Source organism: Gallus gallus, chromosome 2 (genome assembly GCF_016699485.2).
Source record: "Gallus gallus isolate bGalGal1 chromosome 2, bGalGal1.mat.broiler.GRCg7b, whole genome shotgun sequence".
In the NCBI taxonomy this organism is placed as follows: Eukaryota; Metazoa; Chordata; class Aves; order Galliformes; family Phasianidae; genus Gallus; species Gallus gallus.
Genome location: NC_052533.1, coordinates 18725554 through 18743097, shown reverse-complemented (window position 1 = coordinate 18743097; position 17544 = coordinate 18725554). Strand labels below are relative to the sequence as shown.

Below are 17544 nucleotides of genomic sequence, written 5' to 3'. Positions count from 1 at the left end.
ACAGCATTGTGTTATCAGCCCATCTTTGAAGACTGTCCTGATTCTGAGCAGTTTCTTTTCTCTGCACTAAATCTTTCTCATATCACTTTGTTGGTAATTAAAACTTCACAGTTTCTCCAATTTTTCATTTCTCCTAATAAATAAACAGTGCGTAACTAGCAAATAGTGCGTTACTAGTGGTAACAGGCGTAACTAGCAAATTCTGGACTGTTCTTAACAGAAACGTGACAAATATTGCCATGGCTGTTCACAGGTGATAAATCTGCTCCAGCCTGTAGTGGTAGATCTCTGAGTGGAAATTTTAAATCAAAGCTTGATTTTACAAGCAGTATGTTACTTATGTGTTTTCTCTTGTTTGCATGTTAACAAGCTGCAATCCTCTAAGATGCATTTTGCTCAGTTCTGCCCAGAAATATAAAACTGGATTGAACTGTGATATCACTAGTATGCGTTCTGATTTTGTTAATTTTGGCTTTGTAACAGTTTCTAGAATCCTTTCCAGCACCCTGCCCTATAATTCTGTGCTCTCAAAAGGGAGAGAGAATTAAATATTTAACTGCCTAGACTCAATCCCTTTCCTTTCCCATCTCCTTTTCTTTTTGTCTTTTTACTAGCTTTGACATTAACATTTTATTTTCTAGCAGAAGCTTTACTGACACAGATAAAAACTCACAGATAGCCTGTAGTAGTATTGGAATAAGTTCAGTGCAGTGAATTTTTTTTAAACAAGGTAATTTCCATGTAGACACTGAATGGAGTGATTTGGTGCTCTGATCCAATGAGCGCTGAAGTGAAAGTGAAGATTACCACTGATTTCAACTTCATTAATGCACTGGATTGGACCTGTAATTAATTTATACCCTCATCTAATGGAAACTGTTGGAGGAGTTTATTTTTGACTCTTTTAGCTACGGTTAATAGGTCTCCAGTTTTTGTTAGATTTAGTAGGTAAATTACTTATGCAAATGTATCAGACAGGTTGTTAGTTCTCAAGGGTCTGATGCAGGTCCATTAAAATCAATAAGTCTTTCCATTTCCCTAAATGGACTTTAAAGCACGCTCTGATACAACGGAACTAATGCTGCATAATAACATGTGGTAACATTATTTCATGCTTTCTGGTGTTGATTTTAATGCCAGTGGCTACTAGTCTTAATTAGAATTTACTGTCATAGATGGTACTTAAATATTTATGGAGACCTACTCTGCACCAGAGATCTTGGTATCTGAACAAGGCAGGCAGAAAAGAAATGCAGGGCAAGAGATCTTATTTCATGTGAGATAAGCATTCTTGTTTGTCTCTGACTGTACTAATGACTGTGAAATACAAATATTTATATTATATTATCCTTTGGGTAATAGAGGCTACACTATTTCCAGTGACTGGACTAATGTGCCATGTGATGAAGCCTAGCATGCTGTCAGGAAGCAGATTCAATGCTCTGTGCCCAGTCACATGCCATGGATGACAAAAAGAATTGTGTAACAGAGCATCTGCACACAGAAAATCTTCATCGGCGTACAGAAACTGCTCATAAAACATTTCATAGTCTTTAATAAATCCACGTTCCACAAATATATAACTGTGTTGCAGACCATGAGCACTTCACTCATAGAAGACTTTTCACACAGTATAGGCTCCTTATTTCCAAATCATCAGTTCCTGAACTCTATGTAGCGTAACAGATGTTTTGATGATTAATGCATTGAAATAAAAACATCTCTAAAATCACCCATTTTATCTGACAACAATGAAAGGCGGGGATATGCAGCTGTAGTTACTGCACTTCATGAAGCAGTATGTACAAAATTTGGTATGAGATTTTTACTTTTTGTATCCATCTCAGTTTATCGGGCTTGCACGACAAGTTTTGTTGGAGGGGAGCTGCAGGGTTTGCCTAAGTGAGCAGAGCCCAGAAGCTGCCCCATGTCAGGTAAGAGCCAGAGCTACGAAAGGGTCTTGAGAACATCTCAAGGTCAGTGCAGAAAGAAGGAGGGCAGGTGCTGCTCCAGGTGCAGTGCAGAAGTTCCCTACAGCCTGGGAGAGGCCCATGGAGGAGCAGGCTGTCCCCCTGCAGCCTATGGGCGCCACAAGGAGCAGATATCCAAGTGCAGTGATGGAGGAGCCCACAGAGCAGCAGTGGATGTGGCTGAAGGAGGTACAGTTCATGGACAGCCTCTGTAGGAGCAGCCTCAGCCTGGAGCTGCAGCCTGTGGGGAGCAGCCCACAGTGGGTCAGGAGGGCTGGGGGAGCTTCTGCTTGTGGGGCAGTGCTGGGGCAGTGCCTGAAGAGCTGCAGCCTATGGGAAGCCCATGCAAGATCAGTACAGGAAAGACAGCATTGCATAGGAGGGACCTCACATGGATCAGGGGCAGAGAGATCATGACAGAGTAGCAGGTACAAAGCATTATGGACTGAAGGCAGTCCCATTCCACATTTCCTTCTGCCACTTGTAGTGAGAAGGTAGAAGGCAGCGGATGAGAGGAAGGTGTTAGTTTGCTTATATTTTCTCAGTGCTCTGTTCTGTTGGTAGGAGACAATAAATTATTAATATTTTAGTCTCCCTGAATCTGTTTTGCCTATGACAGCAATCAATGAGTGATCTTCCTGTCCGTATCTCAACCTGTGAGCCTTTTTACATTGTATTTTCTCCCTCAGTTCCTTTGAGGAAGAGGAGTGAGAGAATACTGTGTTGGATTGGAGTTAGTCATCAGTAAGAAACCACTACAGCTACCCATTTTCTCTTCAAAGTGTGAGGATGCTAGTAGGGTGGCATCTCTTTGTCCTTAGATTACACCTAGCCCAACAGAGCTGAATGAGTGGTTTTGACAAAGGGTTTAAAGACTGAATGAAAAACTCATTTTTTAGGATATAATTAAAATATCCTTTTATGACATGCATGCAGATATTATATGCAACTTCAAAACACTTTATTTGAAATATGCAAGGTAAAAATAAGTGTAAAATGGAATGGTGACTTCAAAGTAAAATAAATAAGGCATGTCGTTAGATTGTTACTTAAAAAATTGTGAGTCCTTCAGCTATAATGGAAAATCAACAATTTGCTGCTGTTTTCCTATTGATCTAAATCCACAGCAGAGGTTATTTTCTCTGATATTGTTTTTGATTTTTGTGTTAATACTTAATGTATTCCTGAGGATCTCCAGTCCTGATTTTCAGTGATCTGGATAGAGTAAGCTAAACTTCTATCCTGTGCTCCTTAGAACATGTTATTGTCAGTAGATTTATTTCCAAATTCTGAAACAAATAGATACTGCTCTTTACAAAAGGTAAGCTGTACGATATCTCTTCCACTCCAAAATGACGTCTGAAAATTAGAGCCACTCAACACTCAGAAGATGAGTGCTGAGCTGGAAACATCTTTTCCACACTTGGAGAAAGGTGAGGAAAATGTTTTTCTGGCATGCTAGTGTTAGGCAGTTGTTGAATTTAATGATTTTAAGTGACTGAAATTACTGATAAGCCATACGAGAGCCAATTATTTGCATTGAAATAAAACACATTTTAGATTCTAGTGCTTACACAAACATCATCATATATATCTGTAATGTGGGTATACTATTCAAACATGTACAGAAGTTTAAAGTTAGATTTTAAGGCTGAGACAGGTGAGTACACCCCTGTGCAACTTGGGACCATGGAGGATATTTATTACATTACTGCCAGCTCATTTTTCCCCGTAAACCACATTGCAATGTCAACATTTTAACATTTTAGTTCAGTTCTCCCTAGGGGCAAGAAAACAGAATAAATGCTGCCACAGTTAAGAATGAAATATGCCAGCAGTACATACCGCAATGATGAGCCTAATATAAATAATTACATAGCAGCTTTAAATATAACTAATTAGTTTTGCATTAAAGATATGTTGCTTGTGATTTCTTTTCAGTTTGATATTATTAATGATTTTCTAGATTTGCATATTCCAATTAGTCAGTTTTAACAGATATATACAAATTAATGTTTTATAAATTTCCAAACTTTTTTTTAGCAGACACAATTTATAATTAAGAAAAAAAATTATATCCTACTTTATATAAAGAAATTAGATTGAACTGAGTAGATTTTGCAGATCATGGAAATAATAATCATTTAAGAAATGTCGTACAGAGCACAGTCTTTGTATTGCACCTGAAACCAAGCAGATATGAACTTAAATACTTTATGTGAGTTCTTAAGCAAGGTGATATTCATAAGGCCTTTGACATATGTTTCCATCTTATTTATGGTCCTGATCTAAAATGATTTTTCTAATTTCAGGGTATTGCTTTGGATTTTTGTGAATGTATGGAAAACATAAAAAAGAGTATATAAGATCTCTGGTTATCCTTCCCCTTGACTTAACCTCTGTCGTAAATTGGAGACATCTTCACTGCTTTTGGTGAATTCCATATGCTCTAAAATAATTTGTATGCAAGTCAGGAAGAACTTGTTTCTACGCATTATTTTCTAACAACAATCAGAAATCATTATAGAAAAAAAAATAATCCCTGATTTATTAAAGCACTCAAGCATTTGCTTAACTACTGAATTTAAAATAGGATCATGTGCATGCATAAGCACTTTCTGAGATTGGAACCATAAGGCTAAAATGATCAGTGCTACAAAAGCCTGAAGACAATTTAACATGCAAGACTCATAGCAATACGTTTAAGTATTATTTAATTTAAGAATAGATTTCAAATTTTATTGCAGAACAAAATCAGGCAACTTTTTTTTTTTACTAAAAATTTACTAGCAAATGTATCATTAATACTTTAGGTATAGGGGGTGAGGGGAATGAAAGTTCACAAATGTGCTACAAATGCTATTTTTCCCGCAACAAGTGACCATAGGAAAGAGAAATGTATTAACCGTGTAGTTGAAATTTTAATTGCAGTTTCCTAAGAAATTGTGTGGGGTTAATTTCCGCTGCGTGAGAACACAGACAAATCAAAACTATACAACTGCAGAAGTGCATCCCTTAATGGAACTGACTGCAGGATAAGTCATTTTAGCAAATTAAGTACCTTGTAGGTATTACGAGGAAAAGGGGTAGAAATAACAGAAGAAAAATAATGTTATCTAATTTAATAACTTATTTTTTTCAAGAGCAAAATAAAATTGTAAAAGGATTCATTTTTAATAAAGATTGACTCTATTTTTAATGCTTCAAGTTTTTGTCAATACAGAAATAAATACTTTCTCCCAGTGATTTCCTGTACATTTCCCTGATATCATGGCAGAATCATGGCCTTATATATAAATTTTGAAGTAGAATAAGTGAAAGTCATCCTTTGAGAATAACACATTTATAGCCAAATATCATGCAAATGCAATCCTTTTAATCTCTTTTAAAAGTGTATGTCTTTAGCAGACTTGTGATTTAATTCTGAATGCAAACAAACAAACAAAAAAATATTAGGTTGTTATATTCACTGTGTCAAAATCCATTACTTTTTTTTCTGTGGAGATTATGACCAATGAATGGAATACATCTTTTCTGACAGCATGAAAAAATTTAACGCCACTGACAATATAAAATTTTTCAGGAATATTGTTTTGTATGAGGCTTATACTTATGATTATCTAGCATGAAGTCAATCAACATGAAGATCAAAGATTGCTAAGCTTTGTAGTTTGCTAAGCTTTAAGTAAGGGTCAAGGTTAGACAGAGTTTGAGCTCTTCTTCTTTGTAACTGTTTTGCAAGTGACCAGAGAGTAAACTAACATGTATTCATTTGGTCTGAATGTACTAGCGGTTTGTCTTTGGACCAAATGCTACTGATACTTATGATGCAGGTATTTTAAAAACAGCCACAATCAGACTCTGATGCCCAGTGGATTAAAAATAGCAAAATAATGCAAAAATCCATGTATTCCCTTACAGTGTGTCATGCCTTCATGAAGATTTAACATTTGACTTCTGAAGTTAAAGAGTAATGCTTGCACCTTCTCCAAAGGCAATCTAAAACCCACCATGAACTCTTGCACTTGCTCTGCTCTGCTTCAGGCTGCCAACAGGAAAACTAGCATCTTTTTCAAATGTGGTGACACTAGTTGGTCCATCCCTGTCTGCAACAATCACAATATTCATTATTTTCTTTGTCTGTCTGATGTAAATGGACCTAGAAAAAGATTTAATGCATACAGTGAACTTCCAGAGATTTTTCTGTTCTCTGCACATCAAAAAATAATTGCAAGACTCCGTAACTTTGCTCCCCTGGGGGACACTGGTGGTGTGAAGAACACTGTATTAGCGCAACCAGCTTCTTAAAATTCAGCTCTCACAAGTAGTTCTGATGTTTCTGTTAGTAAAATTCAGTTGCAGTAGTTTTGATTGGAAAATGGAAGCTTACATGTCTCCAGTTAATTTGTGTAAATGATTGTCTTCTTTTTAGATGTCTTCTGGAAAATTTAGTCTATTTGTTATTATAACTTAACTATATAATGAGTTAAACTAAGCTACAGAATCAGAGTGATAATAAACTATATCAGTAAAAAACTTTTACTGTTTTACTCTTATGTGGTTTCAGACCTTACTGTAGATAATAGCTTCGTGTGAAATATGTTTCTTGTTGATCTAGACTTATGTGGTCTTTGAAATGTTTTTTATCCATTCAGTATACAAGTAAAGGAAGACCTTGAGGGCTGCAAGAATATTTTTAAATGTTTTCTGATATAGAATCATAGAATGGCCTGGATTGAAAAGGACTGCGATGATCATTTAGTTTCAACCCCTCTCTTATGTGCAGGGTTGCCAACCACTAGACCAGGCTGCCCAGAGCCACATCCAGCCTGGCCTTGAATGCCTCCAGGGATGGGGCATCCACAAACTCCTTGGGCAACCTCTTCCAGTGCATCACCACCCTATGTGTGAGTGAAAGATTAGTTTCCCTAACACGTTGGTATTAGCCTTTCTATACGGACATGACACAGACAATAATAGGATGAAAACAAATGCTGGATTGGAGCTTTAGAAGGAACAGCAAGAATATACAGCAGTTAATACAACGTGGCAAAGTGTTTTTTAAGTGTGTTCTCTGTTTAAGAGCTGTGCTTTTATGCTTATTGTTTTACTTCAAAAAAGAAAAAAAAAAACACTTTCATATTAGAAATCAACTGCCTGCCCAGTAGTGCCTGTGTTCTTCTCAGATGTAGTATAGACAGTTACTGGAAGAAAATAAATATTCCTTTCTGGTCTTCACTTTTTTTCTTGTAGGACCAGCTAAACCACAACCTCCAACTTGCAGTAGTGACCAGTTCCCATGTGCGTATGTGCAGCAGTGTTTGCCTCTCAGTGCAAAATGTAATGGGGCTGAAGATTGCGTGGATGGAAGTGATGAAATTAATTGTCCCACAATGACCCCTACCACTATGTCTCCAAGCTCCTGCAAACCAACAGAATTTCTGTGTCCTTCCAAAGGCTGCATCCCAGCCCTTCTGAAATGCGATGGTGTGCCTGACTGCCTGCTTAATGAAGATGAAGTTGGATGCCGTAAGTTAATTTCATTGCTCTACTTACAGCCGTGCTAACTTTCTTTCCCAAAACAGTGACATGTAAAGAGCAACATAATGAAGAGTAGCAAAGAATTCAGTATTCTCTAGTCAAATCAAGAAAAACATTGTTTGTATTGCCTATAATGTACTACCTGGAGAGACACTCTACATTTGCAAGTAATTTTGTTTATGCTTTCCTGTTCCCTGGCTATCGACTTTGACAAATGCTTGAAAAGGTTTGCATTGTATTTCTGTTAATAATTGAAAGAATTTCTACTTTTATTTCCACAGATCAGTCAGTTGCATTTGCTTTGCCTCATCTTTATTTATAGTATAAAAGAGAGACTTTTGCAGTTCATCAGTTCAGTGACATTCACAGAAGTCTTGCTCTTGCAAGGATTTCAAAACAAGTCTGTTCATGTAATAGCAGCAATCTCTGCCCTGACCAGAGAGAAAGGCCTGCAATAAAATGCAAGGACAGCAGGCTTTCAACTGTACCTATTAAAGATACACCTTGAAGTTTCAGATAAATACAAAAGTGAGCATACTGCCCATTCCAAAAGATATCCTTTTTGATAGTTGAACTGAGGCCAGACAGAATAGTTCAGTTGGAAGGAACTTTCAAAGATCATGTAGTCCAACTGCCTGACCTCTTCAGTGCAATCCAAAAGTTAAAGCATATTATTGGGAGCATTGCCCAATTGTTCTCAAACACTGTCAGCCAACACACAATGAAGCCTTTTCCAGTGTCTGACCAGACATTTCATTACACGTCAGCCAACATAACTAGCTATGTAGCTTTTTACATAGGAGACGATTTTTCCCTAAACTTTTCATTCTGCAAAAGTTTTTTAACATTTTATTCTTTATCCTGATCAGAACAAAATAAATCAGTTTCCAATGGGCTAGAAATTACAGTTCTTTAATCATTTGGATCAAAACTACTGAGTGTAAAAGTAGGGCAGTGCACAAGAAATTTCTTTAAAAAAAAAACAGTTTTATATAAACAGGCATGGACTTTGCAGCCTATCTGCACATGAGGTTTTGTTGGTGAAAGATACAGTTTCATGAGAGCCCTTAAAGTTTGCTTGCGTCAAAAATGTGAAAATTCTATTTACTCCAAGATTAGAAACACCTCTCTTCACTCATCTTCATTCAGTCCTGCCTCCTTGACCCCTCCTCAACTAGAGAACTCTCTGTTGTATCACAGTAAATGTACATCCCAGTGCCAGACCACAGCAGCTAATGAGTGCTTCTAAACAACTGAGATATCATTTCATTGCTTTTGACTTCTAAGCAATGTGCAGAGAATGAGGGGAAATTAAGTCCTGGTCTTCTCAAAGAACAAACATTTTCCATAGCTATTGCAAACCTAGGAATTGTGGGTGAGGTGGGAACTCATTTATATCTATAATCATATTGTTACTCCAAAATTCAGTTTTGATTATACAATCGTAAGTTTTGACAATATGAGATGAGAATGCAAAAGCAGCAACATATTTTTTCATATTTTTTTCCTATGAAGATACTGTTTGCAGGGCAAAGCAGAGTGTAAGTGGTTAGTGGTGGTTTGGAAGGAAAACACTGAAAAGATGATTACTGTCACGCACTCAGTCTTCTCACCAAAATTTGTACATTATGAGAACACAGCATTTCATCTCTAGCTGTCTACTTTTAACTTGTGAAATGCCATGCATGTTTGTCAGTGGGGAAAAATGAGAGCGGAAAAGGAAATATCTAATGCTTTTTGTTTAGTTTATTGAAATATTTTCATAACCTATAAAATCATTGGGTCCTTTGATATTAACTTCAGCCTATGTCTACTATTATAACAGTCTGGGAGATTTTCTGCAGATTTTTGAGAAACCTAAAATTCTTTTCTTTTTTTTTTTCTAAGCAGTTACGAACAGAGAATAGTATTTTAATCAGCAGTCTGTGAATTTTTGTTTTGTTGATCTTCTTGCTAATTTTTAAAAATATATATTTAGGAATTACCTTCCATTGTGTATGTGCCATGTCCCTTAGCAATTTCATTCATGTAAGTGTAAAAAACAAATGGCCAAAAATATTCTGGCAAGTGAATTCAGGAACGCATCAGATAAATTCATCTCAGCATCTTGCAGATATTAAGTATAAAACCCAGGGCAAAGAAAAGCAAACAAAAAATGCATTAGTCAGTTCTCTACTACAACCACTGTCTCTACCACAGAAATGCTTTTTTGCATGTTTTAGACATTTGTGCAGACAGAACTTCCCATAGAGTTTATTCAGCAGTTGAGTTGTACAGTATTTTTTTTAATATATATTATATCCACTAATCTGGTGGATTTTGTTGCTAGTTAATTTTAACAAAAAAATCCTTGAAATTGTTTTCCAGTTATGTTCTAGTTGTGCATCCCTCTTCTCACTGTTATGATGAATAGTACTTTACCTCACATATTTAATCTATTTTTTAAATTAGTTTGTTATAGTGGTAAGGGTTTAAAATAAACATATTAGCATCAATGGTGTTTGTATATTATTTTTCACTGGATGCAACAGCGTCTGACCCAAGTGCTAATAACAAGGAACAGTGATTTCCCAGTTCTTGGTAGTGCTCCGACATATATCTGCTGTAGTTACGGTAAATTTTAATTACCTTGTAGATATTAAATTATATAACTCCAAGTGGGCCGTGATATTTTTTATCCTTAGTAGAGTTTTAATTTGGACATAGATGATGAAATATAGGTGAAAAACTGATGTTTTCACTTTAATATCTTTGCTGTCTTCAATAATGTCTGTCTTCAATATCTTTATCCCAGACACTTGAAGGGCTCTCACAAAACTAAGGAGTAACTGGTGTGAGAAACTTGAGGTTATTTTCAACCATGTTAATAGTAAGCAATATTAATTGCTATGAAGGTTCCCTCTGTAAGTACATAAAAAATCTCAGTGCAATAAGCTTGTTCAGGGTAAAGGAAAGCATGAAAACCACAGCAGTTATAAATGGATGAAAAATAATTAACATTTTTCAATTTTATCTTCAAGTATGAGTCCAGCAGGGAGTCCAGAACTAGGGGAAATAATAATAAAATGTCAAAAACAAGACACAAACTTCCTTACCACAGCCCTGACTGCGAGTTAGAGCTCAGGAACTCAATCTCTGTTTTAGTTGTAATATATTTGACAAACCTTAAACAGTACTTTATATCCACATGTTTGTGATGTCTCTAATGTATGTGTACAGGCATACAAGGTCTAAAGAACATATGAAGAGTTATTAAGTTTAAAAATATGTTCTATGTCAAATTTCCAACATTGTTTCTCTTGAAGTTCTAGTCTGAACAAGCAGTTATTTTTACAGATTGGATATCTGTGCAAATGAGCAGTTACAAAACTAGTCCAGTTACCATTGGAGCACCATGCCCCAAATTATGACTGTCCAGGATTTGGATCTGTTACAAAATAAGTATGAGATTATTATTTGGTTAGGAAAGTGCAGCAGAGGGCATGGGACTGTCAGTTATTTTGGCAAGCTTACAAGATCCTGAGATAGATGGTAGGTTCTGCTACAAATGTGGGTCATGGGAAGCACCACAGGAGTGGAGTGATGCTGTAATCTGTTATTTTTCATACTTAAGACCTATTTAGCTGGACTGAGTGGTCAAGAGAATGGAGAGCAGATAGAGCAAGGGAATTGTAGCACAACAGAATCTAGATCCTCTGCATAACAGGAGGAAGTGGAAAAATGTATATCCATGAGTGAGTATGAATGAAGTATGAATTCCTCTTAGTAAAAATGAAGTATTTGCTGTTGTAAAAGCGAGAGCTTCCATTTGGTCCAGTGCGGTAAGAGACTGTTGTTGCTTTTATCTTGCTGTCTCTAGCAGCTGATTCCTTCTTCGCTATCGTCACTTCTCCAGTCACAGAAGAGTACTGTGATCATTTAAAATCAACCAGAACTTTAAATTTCTCATTAAGATGAATTAAATTTTCAAGCAAAATAATATTCTTCTCCAGATTTTCCTTCAGAATTTAATATATGGTCAGTGCATGTAATTAGAATGTTTGATCCCACAAACCTTTACTTATATGAGCAATTTCATAGTTCTCTACAAATATAAAAATTGGCAAGAGCTAGAAGGATTTGACCTCATTGCTGCAGTGTAAAATTGAGCTGCACCATTTTAAGTGTAGCATACTTTTGTGGTATACATAAGCTGGAGACTTACATTATATCTAGGAGTGGAACAGATATATCTTTTAGCAGCTTGTCCTACCTGGGATGCTCACTGCTATGTGCACTGGCTCTTGAACCCAGCAGCAGAAAAGAAGTATGATGTGGCACTGGGATATTTTAAATATTTCTAGATTCTTTCTCTCTTTCTAACCCAGTATAGTATGAATACAACTGCAGTGGAATCAGAATTTCATCCAATATACATTAATATTATGTTGAGAGAGTTCAGCTCATACTAGCTAAACAAAAACCTTAAAATATAATAGTTGAAAGCAGTGTAAGAGAACACTGTGTTAGATAAAATGATGCTTTATTCTATAGGAGGATGTAGGACCACTGCATATTTCATATATATGAGTGATTCAGTAATTCTGTATCTAGAGCCTTATGGCTTGCGTGATTCCATCAAGATTCTTCCCTCATAACTTTTCTGGGCAAGCTTAGAGAAGCCCAGGAATTAAAAAGGTGCGAAAGTTCAGATATTTCAGTATAGCTTTCCTCTACTTTTTCTTCACTAAATGTCTGTTAGTATTTGGGTCCTCACAATAAAAGGAGGCTATGCTATGCCAACTTTTTAGTTTTGGTTAATTTTTTTTTCCTTGGTTATGCCTGGGAGTTGAATGTGTTGTGTGGTAGTTTCTTATGGGTTTTCATTGCTTTTTTCAACTTACTCTGACAGTGATTTAGGCAAATATGCCCATGTTTCCTTCACAAATATAACATGGGAAAATCCAGCTTCTGTAACATCTGTGTGCTGTGTTTGTTTACCTATTAGCTACCAAATAGCAAAGTTGTATGACTTTGAAGATGAAAGCTTGTAAAGGTCATGTGGATCCAAGTTTATAAATGAAAGTACAAATAAAGTTTTCTGATAGTTGTTTTTTTGGTTCGTTTTTTGTTGTTGTTGTTGTTGTTGTTGTTTTTCAACAGTGATAGAAAGAAATATAGCTGACAGTAATTGTCATTTTACTTTTCCTTTCAGCCATTACAGATTGTTTCAATGGTTCTTTGCTATGTGTGTCAACAAATCAGTGCATAGCAGTCTCCCAGCGTTGTAACGGCATTGCAGACTGCATTGATTTCGGCCTTGATGAGTCCAGCTGTTCAGGTACTTAGTTTTCTATTAAAATGTCATTAGCAACGCTAAAATACAGTGGTTTATTAATGAAACTAGAGCCAGTCCACAAACTAGACTGAATTCACTTGTTAATCAGATTATATTGGGTGTGAATTTGCATTATGAAAGTGTCACTCAGAAAAATAGTGAGGAAGAAGATGGAAAATAACATGTTTAGTTAACGTACACAAGGGACTTTCATGTAGGTATGAAAACATCATGTTTGTTGGTTTGGTTTTTTTTAAATTCCTTTGTAATGTGATACAGAGGCATCTTGATTTTAGCCATTTGAGTAGAAAGATCAGCATTTCTGAGCTTCTGTGCAAAACATGTCTGGGAGTATTGTCTCCACTGCGTCTTTGCTAACATTAAAAATTAACAATTTCACAATGCAGATAAAACATATACTTGATAAATTTGATTGATAATACATTTTCAGTGAAGAATATTTTCAATTAAAAGGAATATATTCAGAAATTATTGCGGTGTAGAAAAATATAGAACCCAAACTAGAAATAATTTATTGCTATGTAAATCCTCCACTATTTTTTCATAGAGCACATCTTTTAAGTGATTGTCTTTCCACTCTTCTTAAAATTGTCTACATATACATACATATACACTATATATATAAATAGTGTGAATAGCACTATATGTGTTTGTGTCAGCAAATGTTTTTATGTGGCATACACCAAAAGTTAAAGAATTATACCTAATTTACTTTATTATGTTTGCTTTTCTAATGCATAAGTATCATATGAAAACATAAGAATATTCATAGCTGTGCTATGATTACACATTGTTATAGTATTTGAGAACAAGAAATGAAAATAAAACTTGACAGTCATTCATCTAATGGGAAAAGGTATTTGCATTTTACTAGTTATTATTTAAAAGACAAGAGATTCATTTCTGATTTTTAGTTTTTATCACAGGGTGGAGTAAAACTAAACTTCAGTAAAATTAAATCTTTTAAATTGGAAATCCATGTGAAGGGATGTCAAAAGCTGAAAACAGTGTATGACTGATATATCCCTGTATTTGAACACTTTACTCTTTGCAAATCCAGTGTTTGTTGTTTAATCTCAGTAGGCAGCTCAGCCTCACACAGCTGCCCACTCATCTCCCACCACAGGACTGGGAAAAGAATAGGGTAGACAGAACTGAGAAAGTTCATAGGTTGAGAAAAAAATTAACAGTAAATAAATAAATGGACAGCTAAATATATCATAGAATCATAGAACGGCTTGGATTGGAAGGGACCTTGAAGATCATCAAGCTGCAGTCCCCCTGACACAGGCATGGCCGCCAACCTCCATACCTAATACTAGACCAGGCTGCAAGTGAAATGAAAGCAAGCATTGAGAAAGGAATCACTAACCATCAGCTGATTGATGCTCATCCAATCCCTTAGAAAGAGCAACCCCTGGAAAACTGCCCCCTAGTTTTATTACTGAACATGACATTTATAGGGTATGGAACATCTCTCTGGTTAATTCAGGTTGGTTATCACAACTGCTTTCCTTCCCAGTTTCTTGCCTGCTCCCATGCTCCTCACTTGGAGGAGTAGAAGATGAAACAGAAAGCCTTGATGTTGTCTAAACATTGTTCAGCAGCATTTAAGACTTTAGTATGTTATCAACATGGATTTGGTCACCACTCTGAAGCATGGCACCATACGGGTAGCTATAAAGACAGCTAAATGCACATCCAGTAAATTTTATGAGACTGTGTTTCTATGTGTTACAATTCTAGGCATCATGAATTAGAAAGTTGATGATACATGAGTAAGCATCTGTTCTTTTGTCAGCACTGCATTTAAGCTAACAAGAAAATAATAATAATGCCACTAATAAAATAGATATAAATATGTAAATCAAAGTTCTTGGGTCTATATTTACTTTTTTTTGTTGTTGTTAAAATATCTAGTAAGTGACAGAAGCTTCCTTTCTGGAGTCAGATTTAACTCTTGATCTGAGACTAATTAGAAGCCTGTTCAATTGAAGCACTATTTCTCTTGAAGCTCAAGAGATGTCCATTGATTTCACTGTATTTGTATTTGACACTTGTAGTCAAGACTAAAGGAAAAGTTTTCAGAAGTACTGAGCATCCAAAATGATAAATGTGAAAATTCTGCCCTTCTGAAAATCAGACAATGACATATGTAATAATTTTGAGGGTATGGAGAGGGTGGATTTGAAATACAATTTCTACTTTTTTTTTTTTTTTTAGCTTGTCCTGAAGAATACTGCAAACATGGTGGAACCTGCATCATCAAAGATGATGTTCCTTTATGTCAGTAAGTTTCACTGGGGAAAGGGACTGTTGAAAGACAAGTCTTTGTGTCTACGTTATTTTTTATTTTTTTTTTACAGTTGCTGAGTAATACAGCATTGAAAAGAATATTATTTACTAGAGAGAATTTTCTGTAACTTTCATCTATCTTTATATGAAGCAGCCTGTTTACCTGATACCTTATGTTTTCTTTGTCTCATGTTTCACCTCAACATTTAACAACATATGCTTCTATGAAAATTGTTGCGTGCTATACAGCAGGCATTGCATGCCTCACATGAGGAGATCGCATTTTCATCTTGCCTGAATTTGTGATTTATTCTTGTATAAAGTTATTTTTTGCATGTATTTGCATATCATTGGAGAAAGTTACTAAGCAAAGGGTTACATTTATTGCATTTTTCTGTAAAAATTTTATGTTAAAAAATGAGTACAATCCTGCTGTGGACTATAAGAATCGTTAGAAAGTGTCTCAAGATATCTGACAGTTTTCATTTACACAGGATATGACTGTTTCCCACTGGGAAATTACAGGGTGCTTTTAAAGTGCAAAGTAAACAATGTTGTTCTTTATCACAGTTTTGTCCTTCACGTACTTTAGAGAATCTTGCCTAAGAGTTTGCCAAATTACTAAAGAAGTGACTGTATCTAAGCGAGGGTATCTATCTTAGTCAGAACCTGACATTAAGGTTTGTCTCTGAGTCTCTAGGTAACTCACATTAATAAGCTTGCTGACAAAATTTCACTTATTGAAGAACCTTTATTTTTCAAGAGATGTGTATCCATTACTGGATGAAGAAACATTATAAATAACAGCCGCAGCAAATACAGGCACTTTCATACATGATGCAGGCAGGAACATTCATATATGAGTACTTTCCACTTAGCACTCAGAAAACGTTGTTGCATACAGATTTCCCGAAGAATCTTCTGCAGTATAGAATAGAGAATGACCTCTGTCAGAAGCTTGGAGTTTCATCAAGGTGGCTCTTTCAAAATTTCCTGGGAAATAGAAATTGAAGGGGGGGAATAAAACCATGAGGGAGGTTGCACATAAAATGGAAAGGATAGGCAGCAAAAATAAAGGGATTGAGAATAGCCATTGAGTTAAAAAGATTAAATTATTGATCAATAAGAAAATTGCTTTTAAGGACAAGGCACTAGGGGAGTACTCAAGATTTTGAGGATAGAAGATAATTGTAAAAATTGAATTTATGTTAGGTCTTGCAAATGAAAAGAAACCAAATTAACAGGTGGTTCTTTGTCCGCAGAAATAAAAAATAGTTGAAATAGCAGATAGTAAATAGGGAATATGATATTAAACCCTGATCCAATATGTAGGTAATTGGACTGAAGGCACAGAAATGACAATGATTTAAGTGATGAGCACATGTGGTGCCAAGAGCTGTACGTGCTTGTGTTTGGGGAATAGATAATCTTTATTCAAGAATACTTGAAAAATACTGCATGTTGCAATGGTGGAAAGTTTTCTGAAAACTCTGCTTTTGGGGTACGTGATTGGAGAACAGAATAAAAAAGTTTCTTACCAGACTGCATAATCTTAACTCTCATACTATCTAGACAAAATTAATGAGATATATTCACATATAAAACATTCTAACACTGACATACAGTAAACTCATTATATTGCTCGCCATTCCTTGCTTTTTATACTAACAATTCCTGTGTAATATACCAAATTTAGAGTAGTTACACCAATACAAAAGTGAATGAAAAGAATAGTATTGTTAATGCCTGAACTGTAAGAAAGCTTTAATCTTTAAGCAGAAAATGTAATTGCATTCCTTGCCCTGTAATTAAGCAATCAAATTATAAATTAAAAATATATCTTCATTAAACAGTTATAAATTGCATGGAATATATACCATTTGGCTAACTGAGCTGTAGAAACTAGAATTTCAAGGAGTCATTATACATAGATTTGCAGTCAGCTTTGTAGCTGTATATGTAAATGACCCGAAATACAGAAAATTGTTTGCTTGTGTGATAAAAGTGAAAGTGTTGCCTTTCACTTTTAAGTTTTAGGAAAAAAAAAAAATGAGGCTATAGTTGAATCAGATTTTGCTTATTCTCCTTAGAAAAGCTACAGGCAACGTTGTCCCCTATTTTTTACTTCTTCTCATTCTTCACATGAGCCCCTTATAATAATCATAAGTGGTCTGTTTTAATGGGCAAGTAAAGTATTTTATTCCCAGTAGCATAATTACAGCATTTTACAATAAATAATTGCAATAAAAAACAGCTTTTTTGTGGTTGAGACATTTTTTCAGAATCTGATTTTGTCTTAAATGTGGTAACTTCTGTTATGCAAAATACATTATTGAGAAGAAAAGCTACAAGGTTTATGCAACTTTAAGTAATGTCATAGTAGACTAGTTCAGTGCCTTT

At 35.4% G+C, this 17544-nt stretch overlaps 1 protein-coding gene across 3 annotated transcripts in view; it reads left to right on the top strand.

Annotated features, from left to right (window-relative positions):
• MALRD1 (MAM and LDL receptor class A domain containing 1) overlaps positions 1 to 17544 on the top strand; it is a 230461-nt gene that overhangs the window by 170006 nt on the left and 42911 nt on the right. For all 3 annotated transcript variants that reach the window (XM_046921944.1, NM_001318981.2, XM_040680811.1), the window contains 3 exons: positions 7224 to 7499; positions 12706 to 12831; positions 15073 to 15139. In XM_046921944.1, coding sequence (XP_046777900.1) covers positions 7224 to 7499; positions 12706 to 12831; positions 15073 to 15139 — 469 coding nt within the window. The remainder of the gene's footprint in view (positions 1 to 7223; positions 7500 to 12705; positions 12832 to 15072; positions 15140 to 17544) is intronic.